Raw genomic sequence first — 17,950 nt, 5'->3', positions numbered from 1 at the left:
TGTCCAACAGGTTAAAACTTTTTACACAACGGTTTTGAGAGTCGTCGCTGTGACTTTTTTGTAGAACACTCAAAATAGTATAACTTTGTCCGGACAAGTAAGGGTCTATCGTCGCTACAGGAAAAGTTTACTAGGCGTTCCAAGGAAGTTATACTTTGAGAAGCCTTTCCCCTTATAGAATGAGATAGGACCTATTTTACGAAAACGGTGTGACAACACTTTGACCGAGTAGCTTTTTTGTGCCCACCTGAACAAAAAGTGGCATATAAACATCTGGCAAAACCGCACATACAAATTGTCTGTTAAAGGACCTATTGAACTAGCAACTGAAAACGTACCAAAGCCACTTATTGGATTTATGAGGGATTGTTGCTTTGCCATTCAGGTGCGTACTAATGGCATCCCCATAATAAGATTAGATGACTATAACTTAGCTACGGACGACAGTGAGGAATAAAGGATGAACGTTTATTTTTAAAGCTTATAAATGAGTTCTTCATCAAGCTCTCGTGAATCTTCACCATCTATGAAACAAACTTTACCAAACGATTATGGAGCACCTATTGAATATTTCTTACGAGCTGCACAATGGCAAAGAGCAGTCTCACCAAGGTTAGGTGTTCCACCAGCTCCTGTCAAAAATAGCATTTGGTCAAGTCCTTATATAAGATATGGTCTCCCACTAGGTTTGCTAGCTACAGCAGGAGCAGTTATGATGTTGAAAAGAAATAAAGCAAATGTTGTAAATAATACTGAAGTAGCTGAAGTTAAACAAACTCCAACACCTTCACAAGCAAAACCTTCAATAGTTAGTATACAAGTCATGGGTACGGCGGCACTGCGTTCCACCTTACCCAATACTTGTGAATTTGACACTTTACAAAGCCGCCAACCACTTCACCTCACTAATGTAAAAAATAAACGTTCTCACTTACAAAAGTATTGCAACTCCTCCCATTGCTGTGCTTCACATAACAGCTCATAATCTTCTGACTCACTTTCTTCTTCATATAGGTCAAAATCACTGTCAAAATGAATGTTAGTAAGTTTTGACAAAGCTAATGAAACACGCTTACCGTTTGTATCGTATGCTTGTATAAACTTTCCATTATCTTGTTCATAAACGCTCAAACTAACTTTACCCTTTCTCCCTCGTATCTGATAGAATGTATTTTCACGAGGAACGAAGAACAAATTCTTGAACTCATGACCGTTGTAGTTTGTTATCTCAATAGTTTTCGTCATTTATATAAAAAATAAAATAAAAAATAAAATAAAAATTAATGATATCACCACCCTCACACGTATGAAAACATAGCACAAAAATAAATTTAGGTGAAGTGGTGAGATCTCACCTCTTTTTTCACCTGTTTTTTCACCCTGTTGAATTCATTGCTTTATAACTCTCTTCCTTTCTCCAACTCTTCTAACTTCTTCTTAAGTTCAGCAATGTTGTCCTCATGAAGTTTAATCTTTCTCAAAATTCCTTCTCGATTCTAATGGTTGCTTTATCTTTCTAAACTGAACTCTACCATCCTTCATAGTATGAATGTAAAACCTTCTGGAATAGTTCCTGATTTAATGTATTCTACCAAAAACTTTTGTTTCATTGCTTCAGTGACTTTAGTCGTCATTTCAATCAAATAAAAATTTTAATATTAAATAAAAATAACGTTATTTTTTCAGTAAGGAAAACGCAGGAGTTTTACGATTTATTTGAGGAGTAGGTTCTGGTTTAAATGTTGGAGTCGGTTTAGGAGTTGACTTTTGAACAGGAGTTTGTACTTCCATAGGTTCAGGAGTCATTGAAGGTTTTGCTTGTGAAGGTGTGGAGTTTGTTTAACTTCAGCTACTTCAGTATTATTTACAACATTTGCTTTATTTCTTTTCAACATCATAACTGCTCCTGCTGTAGCTAGCAAACCTAGTGGGAGACCATATTTATATAAGGACTTGACCAAATGCTATTTTTGACAGGAGCTGGTGGAACACCTAACCTTGGTGAGGACTGCTCTTTGCCATTGTGCAGCTCGTAAGAAATATTCAATAGGTGCTCCATAATCGTTTGGTAAAGTTTGTTTCATAGATGGTGAAGTTCACGAGAGCTTGATGAAGAACTCATTTATAAGCTTTAAAAAATAAACGTTCATCCTTTATTCCTCACTGTCGTCCCGTAGCTAAGTTATAGTCATCTAATCTTATTATGGGGATGCCATTAGTACGCACCTGAATGGCAAAGCAACAATCCCTCATAAATCCAATAAGTGGCTTTGGTACGTTTTCAGTTGCTAGTTCAATAGGTCCTTTAACAGACAATTTGTATGTTATTGGAGCAGTAGATGTTTGACCTTGCTGGAAGCAAAAGTCCACTTCTGTTGGAAAACCACATAAGAAATGTGTGTTGTCATAGCTATCCCATTTATGTTCCACACTACCATCATCCACCAATGACCTCATAACATCTTCATTAAATCCTATCATATCATTGTTGTATTGGGCGTTCGCAACCATTTCATAAAATACAGGTCCATATGATTTTTCAGGTTCTGCAGGCATATTTCCATAAGCTCCCATGGAAAGCTGAAGATATTTAAACTTAGGGTTCTCAAAATTAACATAATAGTTGTCTTTCTTTCTAAATAGTGCCCAAATACTTTTAACATTAATAGGCGTATAAGCTGCTGTAAATGTTGCACTTGAACTATCTGTATTCTTTGAGAATGAACCGTCCATAGGAATCCAATCCATAACTTTAACAGGAAAACATAAAGCCTCGTTTGTATAATGTTCTACAAGTTCTGTATAAAATGTTAGGGTCTAAAGAGAATGACTTTGGATGAATGAAACATTCATTAAAATCCATCTTTGTTCGAAATAGTTGCTGGGTTACAGTTGTAATAGTAACTGTTCCACTAGCTTTACTGCCTTCGTTATCATAGTGAATGGTTCATTCCATGGAACAAATTTATTTGTCGGTGGATTTGAATCTGAAGCAAATGCAACTTTAAGAGTTGGATTGAAAGCAATGATATCATTTACAGATATAGATGTGCATTGTAAGGCGTCGCTACTGAACTTTACTTTAAGCTGAATGTTTCCTGCAAAGCTGGAATAAATCGAATAGCTTCTAATGGAAGGAATCTTCTAACAGGAATTCTTAAACGAAGCTTAAAATCAAATGATTTTCCTGCTGTAATTGGACCACTAACAATTTGTCCTGTTCTGCATGTTCCCGAATGACTCCATACATCTTCATGTCGAGTCTTTGAGAAAACATCTACTTTCTTTATTTGTTCGGTAGTTTGTGAGTTTGAAGTTATATATGCTTCTTCTCTTGCGTTGTCTTGAGAATATACGATACGACCATTTGCAAGGATTTGATATCCAGCAACTGCATAGAAAGCGTCATCGAAACCAATCCAAAATCCTGGTGGGTTTGTTTTATTGGAACCTGAACCAATTTCTTTATCTACAATAAATTGACCTTCCATTTTATACGTAATGAATGTATTGTAAAGGTCCAACATATTTTCACCAGGAGGTGAGAGATTGAATGTTACCCATGTGTTATCTTTAGCAGTTCCAGGTTGTGATGGAATCTTTGCTGCTATCAAAATTTTCTATTAGTGTCACCAATTTGAACTGCATTGTCTATGATATCGAAATATGAGCGAATCTGATGAATATGCTCTGCTGGAGTAAATTCGTTTAGCTGTTCGTTCTGCATGTATTTACTTCGGATAAAAATATCTATTTACTTCATTATTCTCACTCTTCTTCTTGGCATTCGTGGTGGAAGTTGTTTCTTGACATTTTCAATGAACTGTACATTCTCTTTTGTCTCAACTTCTTTCACTGGCGGGTCAGGATTCTTTGACTCGGTTTGTTTTTCAATGAAATTCACGAACTTTGCAATAAGCTCTTGGTTCGTTATTGAAAGTACATCTGGCTTCTTTTCTTCTTGTTCTATTGACTTTTCAGTTTGAATAGAAGGCTTACATGGGCTTCGTGGACTTCACCCTTGCCATACACCTTAATGTTGTCGCTCTCTGCATTCGCTAATGGAACCTTTCTTTTTCTTACGTATATTTTACCATCTTTACTCTGACTTACGTAATAGAAAGGATGTTGTATTCCTCTTGCGTCATTTAATATAATAGACTCTCGCTCTGATTTTGACAAGCTCATTTTACATCGGTTAAAGTTTTAATTTTGTTTTTTATCTGCAGTCAAATGACTCAGACAAGCCCTACGGACAAGACCCAAGGGGTCATAGATGTTGAAGCATTGAAGAAAGAAATTCGTGAGCAAATTTTATCCGAACTGAAGGAACAAAAACAAGAACAAAATCCAGAGAGACCAAAGAGAAAACTTAGTGAAAAACAACTTGCTGCATTAGCTGCTGGAAGACAGAAGAACCCACGTTTGCTGGCGAAGAAAGCTAGAGAAGAAGCTGAAGCAAAAGCTAAAAAAGCTGAAGCAAAGAAAGAGTAAATGGTTTATTTTTATCAGAATTAAATGTATAGACAAATACCTTTATCTGTTGCGTTCAGTAGTGAAAACCCTGACGTCAAAATAAAGGGGAACAGAGTAACGTTTAAGTTTCCAACAGACTGGATTGTGAACATAAATGAAGAGAAGTACATTGGCATAACATCTATGTATATAACACGTGCTTTCAGAAAGGTTGACTTTATACTTCAAGTCGAGATAGAAAATGACGAACAGTCTTTAAGCGCCCAAAACATTCACATATACAAATACTTTAAAGACGATACAACATTGCAACAATGTATGATTTCATTTAATGAGATGTTCGAGAAAAAGTTCAACATTGAAGTACAAACTTTACAGCCTTTACGTGAGTTTTTGCACAACTGAAAGAAGAAGGTAGTCAGCCACAACTTATAGACTTTCATTATGAATTTAATGAAAATGAAGATGGAACACATGACTGTCAGTTTGTTGTATTCTCACCATTCAATGAAGTCGCAAAGAAAAGAAAATCCATTACGTATAAGATTTCAAATCTCTGAACCAAGTGATGATTTCAAGAATGTTTTCAATTATGATGCAATGCTTCCGAGGAAAAATGAATTTTCAAAGATTGTAACACCTGGCATTTGGGATAGAAAGCAAGCTATATTATATTCAAACTTAAGTAAGGGAGTTGAAAATGAGTTCATTGGTCATACAAGAACTACACCACTGCCAAATCCTAAATACTATAAATTAACTGGCTTCAATCGTGAGTTTTGGATAGACATGTTCTCCACTCATGACCATAACTGCCCAGTGTTCTTACCTCCAGACCATAAGGACTGTCTCTACATTGAAGCACAACTCTTAAATTCTACAATAGCTGTATTGTAAAATCTACGCTAGCTTTATTTTTATCACGAATGACCTCATTGCTGACAAAAATAAATGACCTCATTCATGATCTCATTGCTGACCTCATTCATGACCTCATTCATGACCTCATTCATGACCTCACTGCTGACAAAAATAAATGACCTCAGAACTTCAACTTACGAATAAAGCTTGTTTTAGTCGTTATTGAGAAGTTAAACTTCTCTTCAAAGCAAGGTTGACATGACTTACATAAGTCAAATCCAATCTCTTGACCGTCATAAAGTGCTTTATATAACTTCATAACACTGAACTCAGAGTCTTTGTCAAATTTTCCTTGCGGAACCATTAAACCTTTATCTTCATCATAGAAACACTGAACAGATTCAGGAAACATTTCATTAGCGGTTAAAGCAATAACATCTTGCTTCACGCCTTTCATTCTGCAGTGAAATGCAACTTCATTTAAATCATTCGTGAGTAAGTCTATGTAAGTCTTCTTTCCACAAAATATTGACTTGTATGCTAAACTTTGTTTTCCAGGTGTTATTTCTGCGAAGTCACTATGAAACTGACCAAGGTTTTTACCAATGAGAACTCTTCCATAACGTTTCTCAAACTCTTCAGCTAAACGAGGGATATCTTCATTGTAGAGATGCATACTGTCGTCGCTATAAAAGATGTCCATTCCTAAGTCTTCAGCAGTACAGAATACTTCACACATTATTCTCTTCGACATAGATAGAATGTTAACACCAAGTGGACAGAAGTTAAAGTGTCTGCAAATGCTTTTCGTTAGCTTGAAAATAGTTTTATCTGAACCATCCAAACCTTCGAACTTCACTATATGGTTGTAGTTTCTGATGGCATATCTTATAGCATCTTTGTCATTTACTATGGTTATTTTTGACTCAATAGGAGATAGAATAGTTTTGCCATAAATACTGTTCAGAATGAGCTTTATATTTTCTTGCAAAGGATTTCCTTCTTTCTTATACTTTAACCTTAACTCAAACAACTTCTTTACTTCATCTCTTATTCTAATATCTCTGTTTCCATCGTAATAGTATCCTTGCAACACTTCACATTTGACACCTTGATATTTTATGAGGTCTTGTAATGTTATATGGTCAACATACATTGAACAGCAAGTGTTTGAACTTCTGGGAACGTTAAGTTCTGGATTTAGTTCAGGGTCACAAACTATTAAAGGAAAGTGTCTATGTATTCCAATCTCTGTTATCTTAATGAGAACAAAGAAGCCGGACATAAACTTTTCACCAATGGGTTCCTTTTGGTCGTCATCGAATAAATGTCTCATGAGATACTCTGTGCTTAACATCTCATCCTTCAATACTTTTGGAATTCCTTCTAAAGTATACAATCTTGCTATAGGATGGATATAATGAAACAGCGTCGAAGTCAGCAATGAGTTTCTTTTTGCTCTTTTGTTTCATGTTATCTGACAACATACATCTTCCACCTTGAATGCATCTCGAAATAAATTCTCTTGGTTTATTTGAGAGGTCATAAAGATTTCCATTCGGGAAGTACACTCTGTTCTCAAATAATTTGTTAGCAATTGAACAAATACTAACGTAGTCATAAACGTTTAAATCAAATTCTTTCAATATGTCATTGCGGAACTTAACAAAACCTTCTCTTAAAATTCTTACATCTTGTTTGCAATAAAACGTGCTATATTTTTCTAAGTCGAAGTGGTTCTCATCTATTCTGCAACCTTTGATGGAATCTATGTTCTTCATGAACGTTTCAATATCTTTTACAAACTTACATGCTTCAGAAATGACACCAGTTCTGTTGTCATTTGCTAACAAAACACTGCTGTAGTAGTTGTATGGAAATACTTCTTTCGGTCCTGTTTGTAAGTTAAACATAGCAGGAAATAGTTTAAGTTTCTTATTTATAACACTGTAAGAGTCTTTTATAATAATTGCCCTTCCTTTATATAAGCCAGTTATTTGCATTGTTCGTGAACCTTTAATGATGGGAGTTCCTTTCACTTCTGTCATGTGTCTTAAGATGAAGTTTATGTCATAACTGAGGTTATGGAAATATATTAAACTCTTGTCAGGAAGTCGCTCCAAAAATTCTGTTGCACAGTTCTGACCCCAAATGCTTTCACTCACTGAACCATCTTCACTGTCATAACAGATGTTAAAAGCTTTATGAAAGCCATCGGTACTGCACTCAAAGTCAGCAAAGAAAACGTGCTCAGGAATGAACTTGCACTTATTTTTATTTACTTCTTTTGACTCTGCTTTCTTCTTCAGTTGTACACAATACTTTGGAGCATATGTCAAATCTTTAAATGGTGCAAAGTTCTGTTTATATAAGTCAGTCGTATATGTGAAAAGTTCTCCATAAGAAATAGGTTCGAAATATTTGCACTCCCACAATGTTTTCATAACATCCCATAGCGGTGTAGTTCTATCCATGCGAACAATGTATTTACCATCTCTCTTTGTATAAATCTTCATCTGTTTCTCAATGTTCATTCCACCACACTCCTTCAAGATTTCTATATAGTTGCGAATGAAATATGTTGTCATTGGTAATCTTTCATTTAGCATGTAGTGGTCTTCAACAAGAAGTAAGTCAATAGTTCGAGCAGTTTCACATTCTTTTGGTATGTATCTCTTTATTTCATTATGTCTTGAGTCATTGAAGTAACCAATGGTAACATTAAATGCTATACCTGTTGCGTCAGAAATTTCTTGTACTTTACTTTGAGGAAAGTCTCTAACACGAATGACTTCTCTCATGTGGTCAATAGTTTCTTCATCTACTTCAGCCTGAATGCAAGCATAAACGAAACAATTGTCTTCTGTCATAAGTGCTGCAGTTCTTTTGTTCAATTCATTGAAGATTTGGTAGCGCTCAAGATTTATAGGTAATGTGCAAAGATACTTCCAGAACTGACCGCTTCTCTTCTTATAAAACTTCTTTTCACCAAGGATTTCATTCCAGAAGTCATCTATATCTTGTTTATCTCCTGTTTGTTTAAGTCTGTTCAATAATCTTTTCTGTCTTTCTGTCAGTGTGCTTTCATCTCTATATGGTCTCTTTTTTGGTTTGCCTTTCTTTACATCTGACATCGTTAAGCCTTCATATTCTGTTAAATCATACATCTTTATTTCAGTAAGATTCTTTATGTTTGTCAAGAAGAAGTCATAGTGCATTTCAACAATACCTGCAGCATTTGCTTCTATCTCTGATATAAAGTTCTCCTTCAAGAGCTGATGTAGTAATGTTCCAATATTATTGAGGTTTAACGTAGAACATTCATACTTTCCACCAAGTTTATAACATACCATCCATCTCTGTTGTGAGTTTATTTTAATTTTCTCTAAGAGTCTCATGAAAACCTTACCGAAATGTTTGTGTAAGTAGTCTCTGTTTGGTTCATCTAAAGCTTCGATGTTAAAGTCAATGAGTCTATTGCCTGACTTCACATTTCTCTTCCTATTCTCTTCATCTTTCTTTAACCATCTCTCACCTTCTTTTGGTTTGTCGTCAATGGAACGAATGACATCGTTAGCTTTGCGAACTTGTTCTATAGCGCTCTTAAACATCTCTCTTCTCTGTTGTTTCAGTGTGTCGTCTCTCTTTCGTGTTTCACCAACGTTTGCATTTGTTATGTCAAACATCTCTTGACGAACATCATGCGAAAGAGCTTTACGAGTATGACCAACGTTCGCATTTGTTATGTCAAACATTTCTCTTCTTACTTCATGAGGTACTGAACGTCTATGATATAAGTCAATAGCAACGTCATTTAAAGGAAATGCTCTTGCATGGACTTCGTCCTCGCCGCGTTGCGGCTTTATGAACTCATGAATTCTATCATAACTTATTGCACCATTATAGTCATTGAGGATGTCAGCGAGTGCTTTTTTGTTTGTTGCGTAATGCTTTGCTACTTCTATGTTAGCTTCTGTAAGAAGTTGTTTTATTTCCGAGTGTTCTAACTTAGACAATTTCCGATACATCTTTAGTAGGAAATAAAAAAATATTTTTGAAAAAATTAGATTAGATTTTTTAAAGTTATTTTTCAAAATAATTTAATATTTTTATTTTAATGAAACACATGCAAGATTGCAAGTTCTTTTCATACAATGCTCTCGCTACTGCCATCAAGAATGAGTTCAATAATGCTTCAAATGTTAATGTTATCTTTAACAAGAAGTTTGTGAAAGAATCTAAGTTTGGTCAGTATGTCAGACCATTAGCTATCGTCATTGACCGCAAACGTTATACTTCACAAGAGTTAGCAGTAGTTTTGAAACAAAAGAGTTTCTTCGTGAATGTCAAAGATACTCATTATACTGTTATAAAGAACTCTAATATTGACTTCTTCAGTATTGCTTTAAATCTTTCCGAACAGAAAGAATATAAGAAGGGTGAAACAAATGTGAAATATTATCCTTCATCTCTGAAGACAATAACGAACAAAGATGTTATACAGAAATTCTTACCAAAGGTTGAAGAAGCTTCTATTGACATTGACGAAGGAAGTGAAATGGTTGAAGAAATAGACCCTGAAGTTATTTAAGCAAAAATATATTTTTGAATAACCGAAAGTGTCACCACGTCACCATGTGCTACCAGGTTAATTAACTTCTTTTAAAAATGATGACAACATGACATTATGACAACAGTCCAGGATTAATGCAAAAATGAATGTTATCGTTAATGTTATCGTTAATGTTATCGTTTATGTTATCGTTAATGTTATCGTTTATGTTATCAGTGTCGAACATAATTGACGTAGGATTCATGACTTCTTCGTAAATGAGTGTAAATATAGCACAAAAATATATTTTAGGTGAAGAGGTGAGATCTCACCCGTTTTTTCACCTCTTTTTTCACCTCATTCTCTTTTCGTTAATGTTGTCGTGACTTCATTCTTCCTCTTTGAAGTTATCGAAATATTCTGTTATTTTTTCCTTCAGTAATGTTAAGTCTTCTTTGAATGTAAGTATTGTGCAACCTTTGATGTCATAGTGTGTTTGAGGAAGAGTATTTTTGACAATTTCCTTTATTTGCTCATTCGGTGTCATTGAAATCGGTAAGTTTTCACGATAGAACCAGTTTCTGTCAGATTTATATATTTTAGCTAAGTCATAAAAGCTCTTGTTGTTTCTTCTGACTAAATGCAACATAACCATATCTTTATCTTCTTCTTTCTCCAATTCTTCAGTATATATCATATACCTATAACTCTTTTCCTTTCCTTTTGGTACTGAACGTGGTATTCTTTTCTGTATGCTTTTGTCTTTGGATTCAATGACTTCATCTTTTGCATGAAGTTTCTTTTCCATCTCTCCACGTTCTGCTTTATATAGTTCATCTAACATCATGAAAATATAACAAGCATAACGAGGTGAAGCCCATATTGCTACAGCGTTTACTAAAAGTCTATGAACATAATAACCTTTCAAACCAGGAGCCAAATTCTTGCGATTTTCATACGGAATCTCTTCTCTCGGTTTCCGAGGGAAGCAATCATATGAGGAAATTCTTCTAAAAGTTCTTTTGTCTGTTGGTTTTCAAACCAATGATATGATTGCTTTGTAGAACGAAGAGCATTCATTATACTTTGCATTTGGTACATGTCATCTTTGACTGAACGAATGAGACGTAACTGTTTGTTATACTGTATGTACTCGTATTCTTCATTTATAGCTTCATGGACTATAACTGTTGTTGTGTTCTCTAATGTTGACATTACTGTCTTTACATACAAAATAAAAAAATAAATAAAAATAAAACTAACTTTATTTTCTGACTTTCACAAAAGACCAAAATAAACGCTTTACATGTATTTTTCAGCAACTTCGTCAAATAATTTTATAGCTTTATCTATCTCATCTACTTCAAACGTTTCTTTACCTTTCGTGGGAGCACCATACATTTTCTCAAAAACTTCAAGCAGTTCTGTTTCAGCAGCTCTCATATCATTAACACAACACAACCTTGACTCTATTGACTGTACTGTCATATCTTTGAGTTATATTATATGTCCTTCCTATCTTATATCTTTTTGTGTTGAAGTCCTTCGGTTTCTGAACGATGTAAAGTAAGCCTTCACTGCAACGTTCCGTATCGAATGAACCATATGTTATGAAGTTATATCCAACAACTGGGTCTAACCATAACAAAACTATTGGTATAAGACTTTTGTCTATAAGATATGCTCTTGTTCCATGAAATGCTACTGATATCATAAGCTCAGGATTTCTTGTCAAAATTTTCTGAGTTGAAGCATTTCTAACCCAGTCGTTTGTTTTCTTTCCAGATGGAGATATAATGTCTGACAAAGAATATTGTTGTATTTCTTTGAGTCTCTTACGTTTAAATCACCTATTCTAACCACTTTGGTGTCATTGTCTATCTTTCTAACTGTTTCAAACTCAATGTTTGTCATTACTGTCTTTACATACAAAATAAAAAAATAAATAAAAATAAAATTAGCGTTATTTTTCTAACTAATGAAATTCATTATTTTTGTGCTGAATTCAATAAAAATAAAGTTTATGTTAGCATGTTAGATCTAACATTCTACCCTAAAAATTATTTTTTATTTTTCTATCTTAAGGAAATTCATGAGAATTCATGAGTTTTTGACGAAGTGCAAAAGTTCACTTCGTGTCATAATGCAAAAAATAATGCTGAAAACACACAAAATTCATGAGTTTTTGACGAAGTGCAAAAGTTCACTTCGTGTCATAATGCAAAAAATAATGCTGAAAACACACAAAATTCATGAGTTTTGTGTGTTTTAGACCATGTTAGAAAAGTGGTTAGAAAACGGGTGAGATCTCACCTCTTCACCTAAAATATATTTTTGGTGTAAATTTATGACAAAAATAAATGGTACCATTAATAATACATGACTGTTCTCATTCATGTCTGATTTACATCTAATGAAAAAGTTTAGAAGAATTTTCTTATTCTTTCTGGCTTATTTTTGTCTTTCCAGTACTCCCGCTCTAATGGTCCCAGATGTGTTGGCTTTGACTCTCTCAAGTTCTTAGATGGTATAACATCTTCAACGCCTCCTTCATATCTTACTTTATAAGTGTCATCGTTTATGTTGTAGCCAAGTATTTCAATAACCACTCCTCGCTTTGCTTCGTCAATGGTTTCAGCAAGTTTGCCATTACTACTTTCGACTAATTTGTGACGAGGGTAAAACGCAATAGAGTCGTCAGCAGCTTTTATAAGATATCCATTACCTTGCGTAGAGTCTACGATATAATAGTTTCTACTTAACCTTAAACGTTTCTTTGTCAACGGTTTGTCGTCAAGAACTACACGAACTTTTGTACCAGGAATGAGGGTAAATTGTGTTGAATTTCTGATATTTTGTGTTTGGCTTCGTTTCTTTTGTATATACTTTTCTTCTTGTTGTTGTGTCATTGAATTTGGTGTATGTCCTGTTGTAAAATGTGTTGAGGAATTATATACTTCGAGAAAATGTTTCATTGTTTCTTCAGTAAAGTCTCGCTCTTGGTTTAAATCTCTGAGCGTTCTTATGAAGCGGTTTATGATGCCGAGTATGTTATGGTTATGGTCTTCAGTAGTGTAGTGAGTTATGTTATGCTTAATGAGAAAATCTGTGATTTCATTGCTGAGGTATGCACTGTCTTGGTCTGATGTTAAAGTACTTGGGCTATGTTCTGCTACAACTTTTGTAAAACTCTTAACACTTCACGAGTTCCTTTATTCCTCATTGGATATGCATATGCTTTGCGAGTGTTAACATTAATGAAGATGAGGAATGGGTTATGTCCTCCTTTTCTGCTTTGAATGAGAGTGTCAAATTGGTATGCGTCAGGAGTGTTGGAGTAAATTGGTAAAAAGTAGTCGTAAGGGGTTTATTTTTGTTTGATGTACAACATTTTTGTCAAAGAACCTTTTCACTTCAGCTCTGTTAGTAAATCCCCAACTCTTTGCAGCTTCATTGAACTTCTTAAATGACCTCCATGGATGTTGTTCGAATACTTCTTTCAAGCTCATTTATGTAAAGTTAAAGATTTTATTCTAGGCTCAAGCGCGTTCATTGAACTCTATACCATGCGAATACAGTCACAAATGGTGGCATATAATCTGCACCCGAGCCTGTTGGATTTGTTGTGAAAGTATGTGAATGATTTCCTCCTGGTTCAGTTTGTCGAAAAGTCTTTTTTGCTGAATGGTTATAATCTGGAGATAAAACGTCATAGCCAGCTTCATACTCTGAGTTGTATAATGGGTGGTCTCTTAATGAGTGGCTATGGTCGCCAGAAAAGTTTGTCGTTCCTGTATGAGTGTGCGGTGGAAGGTTTGCTTCAGTAATTTTCTTCGAACCTCCTGTTTGCTTTGAATATCTAGCACAGTATAAGAATTTATCTACAATCTGTCCCACGTACCGAAACCCAGAACTGTTGCTGGATTTGTTGAGTTCATTGACGTATAAATAGAACCTATAGATATAATGTTTGAAGTATTTCTGTCTTTAATGTTTGAAGCTCTGTTTTGTCTGCTTTCTTATCTAACATTGCTGGTAGTTCATATGCTTCAAAGTTTCTGGCATGATCTTCAATATTCCTGCAACTCTTATCTAAATTGTTAAGAGTATCTTTTACGCTTGTACTTGGATTTCTAATGGTGCACTTGAACCAAGGTCAAAGTTCAATATTATGTCGTCTGCTCTAACAGTAGTGAAGGATTTATGTGTATGGTTCTTGTCAGCTTTCTTATCTAACATTGCTGGTAGTTCATATGCTTCAAAGTTTCTGGCATGATCTTCATATTCCTGCAACTCTTATCTAAATTGTTAGAGTATCTTTTACGCTTGTACTTGGATTTTCTAATGGTGCACTTGAACCAAAGTCAAGTTCAATATTATGTCGTCTGCTCTAACAGTAGTGAAGGATTTATGTGTATGGTTCTTGTCAGCTTTACTGTCTAATGTAGCTTGAAGTTCATTTATATCGGAGATGTTGTGTTTATGAGATTTCAAAACTTTGTTCGTTGCGTTAAGTTCATCTTTGTCAGCTTTACTTTTAATAGCATCTTCAACGGTTATTTTTGCTTAACTCTCAATGTAAATCTTGGTTCAACTAATACACCGTTAACATTGAAAGTAGAGGCATAAATTTCACCGGTATAACCAAATGCTTCTGGTGCTTTAGCTACATCATACTGTACAGTACAGCTTATGTCATAACCTTTAGCACGAATGTATTTATATCTTCTTTCATTAACATTTTTTGTCTTCGCTTCATCACTTCGTGTTAAATATCCATGGTAGTCCGTTATAATCTGTTCGTCTGAAGTTATATAATGAACGTGGTTCTTGACTTTATCACTCAGAGCTAAAAGCTCATTTTTGTCTGCTTTTTCGGCTAATTTCTCATTAACATCATTCACTTCTAATTCAACTCTTCCGCCAGAACTCTTATTATCATTAATCTTTTTCATTAATTCGTAATTACATCATAAAGACTATATTCTGTTTTCGGTTTTGTAAATAATGAGTCAAAATTTCTTTTCATCATTACATCGCTGACATTAATGATATCACCATTCCTTTTTCATTTATTCTCTTCATTAGTTCTGCAATAATGACGAATATATAATCTGTTAATTTATTCTCTTCATCGAGGGTTATAGAATGTTTTGAAATTGAATCATTAACTCCTCTAAATAAATCAATAACTTCAGGATACACGTTTTTAATGTCTCGAATAACCCGACCAGTATCCTGTTGTTCATGTTCTTCGTTCCCGTCGTTACGTGGTTTTATATCTCTAACCATCATCAACGCAGCCATAACCGGAGGGTTTGTTGCTATCTGTTCGAAAATCCGTCCGTTATGTACGGTATATCTAAATAATTTCTTTGTGTTTGTTAAAACATTTGAAACAAGTCTTTTAAAACCATCTACAAAATTTCCTGTTTCACCTAATGTTCTTGCAGCATTTACAAGCTCACCCATTCCCGCTTTTGACCCCAAAAACGTCCATATTGCATTTATTTCACTCTGTATAGTTGTCCATTCAGCAAAATTAATTCCTGCATTCGCTAAGCTGAAAATGAAATTCAGTGGATCGAACTTAATTCCACCTTCTTTTTCAATTTCAACGAACTCACTAACATGAGATTTTAAATATTCTTTCGTTAAAATTGTTTTCCTGATGTTATGTCATTAACGAAACTATCACCGTCAAAAGTTAACGAATTCAATTTCGTCGTTGATGCTTTTATTTCATACACCGCTTTATCGATAGTTTTTGGCTCACCTTCTTTAGAAGCATATGAAACATTAATGAATGAATTATATGTATTCGTGAATGAGTTAAAATCAATGATTTTCATTAATGACGCCTTTAATGATTCATTTACTGTCGAATCCCTTAAAGCAATTAATGAACTGTCATTTATGAAAGGTACACTGCAAACCGTCGAGTTTGGATCAAATCCTGTAGTCGGTGAAGGAGTATTAATTATAAAATTCATTAAATCATTAAGTGACGTAAATAATGTTGTCGTTTTTGATTTAATTTCTTTAGCATCTGTTATATATGGTAATTTCATTTCTGTAGTTTCTGAATTAAAGATATTCGCTAAAATGTTTTGTAAACTGTTTTGAACAGCTGTGTAAACCGTTGAATCCGGAACTCTTACGATTTCACCGTCCTTAATAAAAGGCATTGCACATGGTGTAGTGCTTGGGTCAAATCTTTTTGGGTTATGATTCAACATATATTTAATGCTTCATAAACAGACCTATATACGGTTGTATTATCTTTTTCAATAATTTCACCGTCCTTTATAAATGGCATAGTACATGGAGTTAAAATAGGGTCAAACTTTTTCATAGTCCTTCCATGTTATGTATTTCTCAGTATTTCCATCAGTGATAACAATATATTTGTCAGTAAGTGTGAGAGAGTATTGACCAAAATATAAACGTTTAGCTCTGTCAGCTTCATACGCATATGCAGCTATACTCATATTTTAATGAGAATAAAATGTTGTTCTATTTGCAAAGTACAGACCCAAACGAATACGGGACAGTAAAGCTACAAACAAACTTAGGTCTACAGAATGAGGCGCTTGCATTCAGAATGGTTGACTTCAATACTATCGCTTCATTCGTTATAACAGATGAAACAGATTTCATGGAGCTTGAAATAGATGGAAAGAAGCACGAAATAAGATTTCACAATAATGTAGAATATAAGATGGAAACATTAGCTGGAGTGTTAAATGCTCTCATAAGTACTACAATAAACAAGGATAACGGAGAAAACTTAATGAATGTTAAACTTATTGCAGGAGTTTTGAAGTTCAGTTATGCGAAAGAGTTTAAGATACCAAGAATGAGTCATAGAGTACAACTTCTTTTGGCATACCATATGACATTTCCTTTGAAAAGTGTTGACAAAACGATTGAGATGAAATCTGTTCCATACGTATGTTATGGTAATTGTTTGTACATTGAGTCTAAAATAGCTAATGTCACAGGCATTTCAGGAGTTAATAGTAAAGGTTCAGTAGAATATAAATCCTTCTGTTATGCAGTCAATTCAATGTTCATTCCAAACGTTCCTGTCATAGCAACTCATTTAGGTAAATGGGTTCGCATTAGTCTCATAATTTGAAAGACATGCAATTCAGACTTGTTGACTTTCAAGGAGAGCCTGTAGAACTGAAGGCACCAGTGCGAATGACTGTTGAAGTTGACTTTTTAGAAAATATTAAATGCAACAGCTTACAAGAGAACTCAGAGCTAAAAATATAAAGTATGAATGTTATGTATTAGGTCATGAACTTTGGTTGTTGCTGTTTGATGAACAAATGAATTAGTTTGTCAGTCAAGAGAACAGAAAAATATTGTGTTAGTGAAAACTGCACCAAGTCAATAAGATTAGGTTTGCATTATGAAGATGAGTTCGATACTGTTGAAGAAGTTTTGGATAGATATTACAAATTGCTAACTTGAAATTTTTTTGACTGACGGCGCAAAGCGCCAAGATGGGCTCAAAGAGCCTCCTGACTGCTTTAATTTACTAAAACATATTTCAAACAAAGTTTATATTCTGTTGAAAGTTTTGTATATTCGTTCGAATATTTATACTTAAACTCAACTCCTGTAGTTCCTGGTGTTTCAATGATGCGGATGTTACCTATTTTCATGAATGGTGGCGTTTGACCACAGCATTCGATTTCAGGGTCGAGATAGTCAATGACACATTGTTTCCCTGTTATTCGTGATATAACATTTTCAAGGTCCTCCTTTGTTAGAATTATTTGGTTCTTGCTTATAAGATTTGTCAAAAGCTTCTTATCGTCTTTGAGTAAAATTGTTTGGTATAACTGAAGAAGTAATGGTCTACGTTATCTGAAGGATTTGTTTGAACATTTGTGTAAGGGTTGTCGTTGGCTTCTCTTGAAAGAATTTGGTCCAGTGGTGGATACTCTAACTTAACATCTGATGTAGCGTTAGCGTTTGAAGCTGTGTTTAAATTCACCGACTTAAGTTCTGGTTCTTTTTCTTTCAAACACTCTGAACTATAGTTCT

General features: G+C 34.4%; 5 protein-coding genes and 5 pseudogenes across 10 annotated transcripts, besides 2 other annotated features; 2 read left to right on the top strand and 8 right to left on the bottom strand.

Moving 5' to 3' along the window:
* Positions 1–811: part of a mobile genetic element that runs on past the window's edge.
* A 65-nt stretch (positions 812–876) lies between these two features.
* Positions 877–17,950: part of a mobile genetic element that runs on past the window's edge.
* Positions 3,755–4,188, bottom strand: TVAGG3_0418840 (annotated as a pseudogene). Its single transcript has one exon. A coding segment is annotated over exon 1 (434 nt).
* On the top strand, positions 4,660–5,297 carry TVAGG3_0418830 (annotated as a pseudogene). Its single transcript has one exon. A coding segment is annotated over exon 1 (638 nt).
* Positions 5,519–6,091, bottom strand: TVAGG3_0418820 (organellar and viral DNA polymerase type B; the record flags this gene model as incomplete). The annotated part of the gene is made up of 1 exon (XM_051233348.1): positions 5,519–6,091. One exon carries the CDS (start codon positions 6,089–6,091, stop codon positions 5,519–5,521), a length of 573 nt encoding a protein of 190 aa, XP_051103078.1.
* On the bottom strand, positions 6,298–7,250 carry TVAGG3_0418810 (annotated as a pseudogene). The gene has a single exon. A coding segment is annotated over exon 1 (953 nt).
* On the bottom strand, positions 7,252–8,207 carry TVAGG3_0418800 (organellar and viral DNA polymerase type B; the record flags this gene model as incomplete). Its single annotated transcript, XM_051233347.1, has 1 exon — positions 7,252–8,207. A coding segment is annotated over one exon (956 nt), but the record flags the coding sequence as incomplete, so codon positions are not given.
* Positions 8,503–9,365, bottom strand: TVAGG3_0418790 (organellar and viral DNA polymerase type B; the record flags this gene model as incomplete). The annotated part of the gene is made up of 1 exon (XM_051233346.1): positions 8,503–9,365. A coding segment is annotated over one exon (863 nt), but the record flags the coding sequence as incomplete, so codon positions are not given.
* On the bottom strand, positions 10,598–11,104 carry TVAGG3_0418780 (annotated as a pseudogene). The gene has a single exon. A coding segment is annotated over exon 1 (507 nt).
* On the bottom strand, positions 12,313–12,798 carry TVAGG3_0418770 (integrase core domain containing protein family; the record flags this gene model as incomplete). Its single annotated transcript, XM_051233345.1, has 1 exon — positions 12,313–12,798. The coding sequence occupies one exon, from the start codon at positions 12,796–12,798 to the stop codon at positions 12,313–12,315; it is 486 nt and encodes a 161-aa protein (XP_051103075.1).
* TVAGG3_0418760 lies at positions 13,809–14,974 on the bottom strand (annotated as a pseudogene). Its single transcript has one exon. A coding segment is annotated over exon 1 (1,166 nt).
* TVAGG3_0418750 (uncharacterized protein) lies at positions 16,398–17,030 on the top strand (the record flags this gene model as incomplete). The annotated part of the gene is made up of 1 exon (XM_051233344.1): positions 16,398–17,030. The coding sequence occupies one exon, from the start codon at positions 16,398–16,400 to the stop codon at positions 17,028–17,030; it is 633 nt and encodes a 210-aa protein (XP_051103074.1).

This window comes from Trichomonas vaginalis, chromosome V (genome assembly GCF_026262505.1).
Source record: "Trichomonas vaginalis G3 chromosome V, whole genome shotgun sequence".
Lineage (NCBI taxonomy): Eukaryota > Parabasalia > Trichomonadida > Trichomonadidae > Trichomonas > Trichomonas vaginalis.
This window is presented reverse-complemented; position numbering and strand designations above follow the sequence as displayed.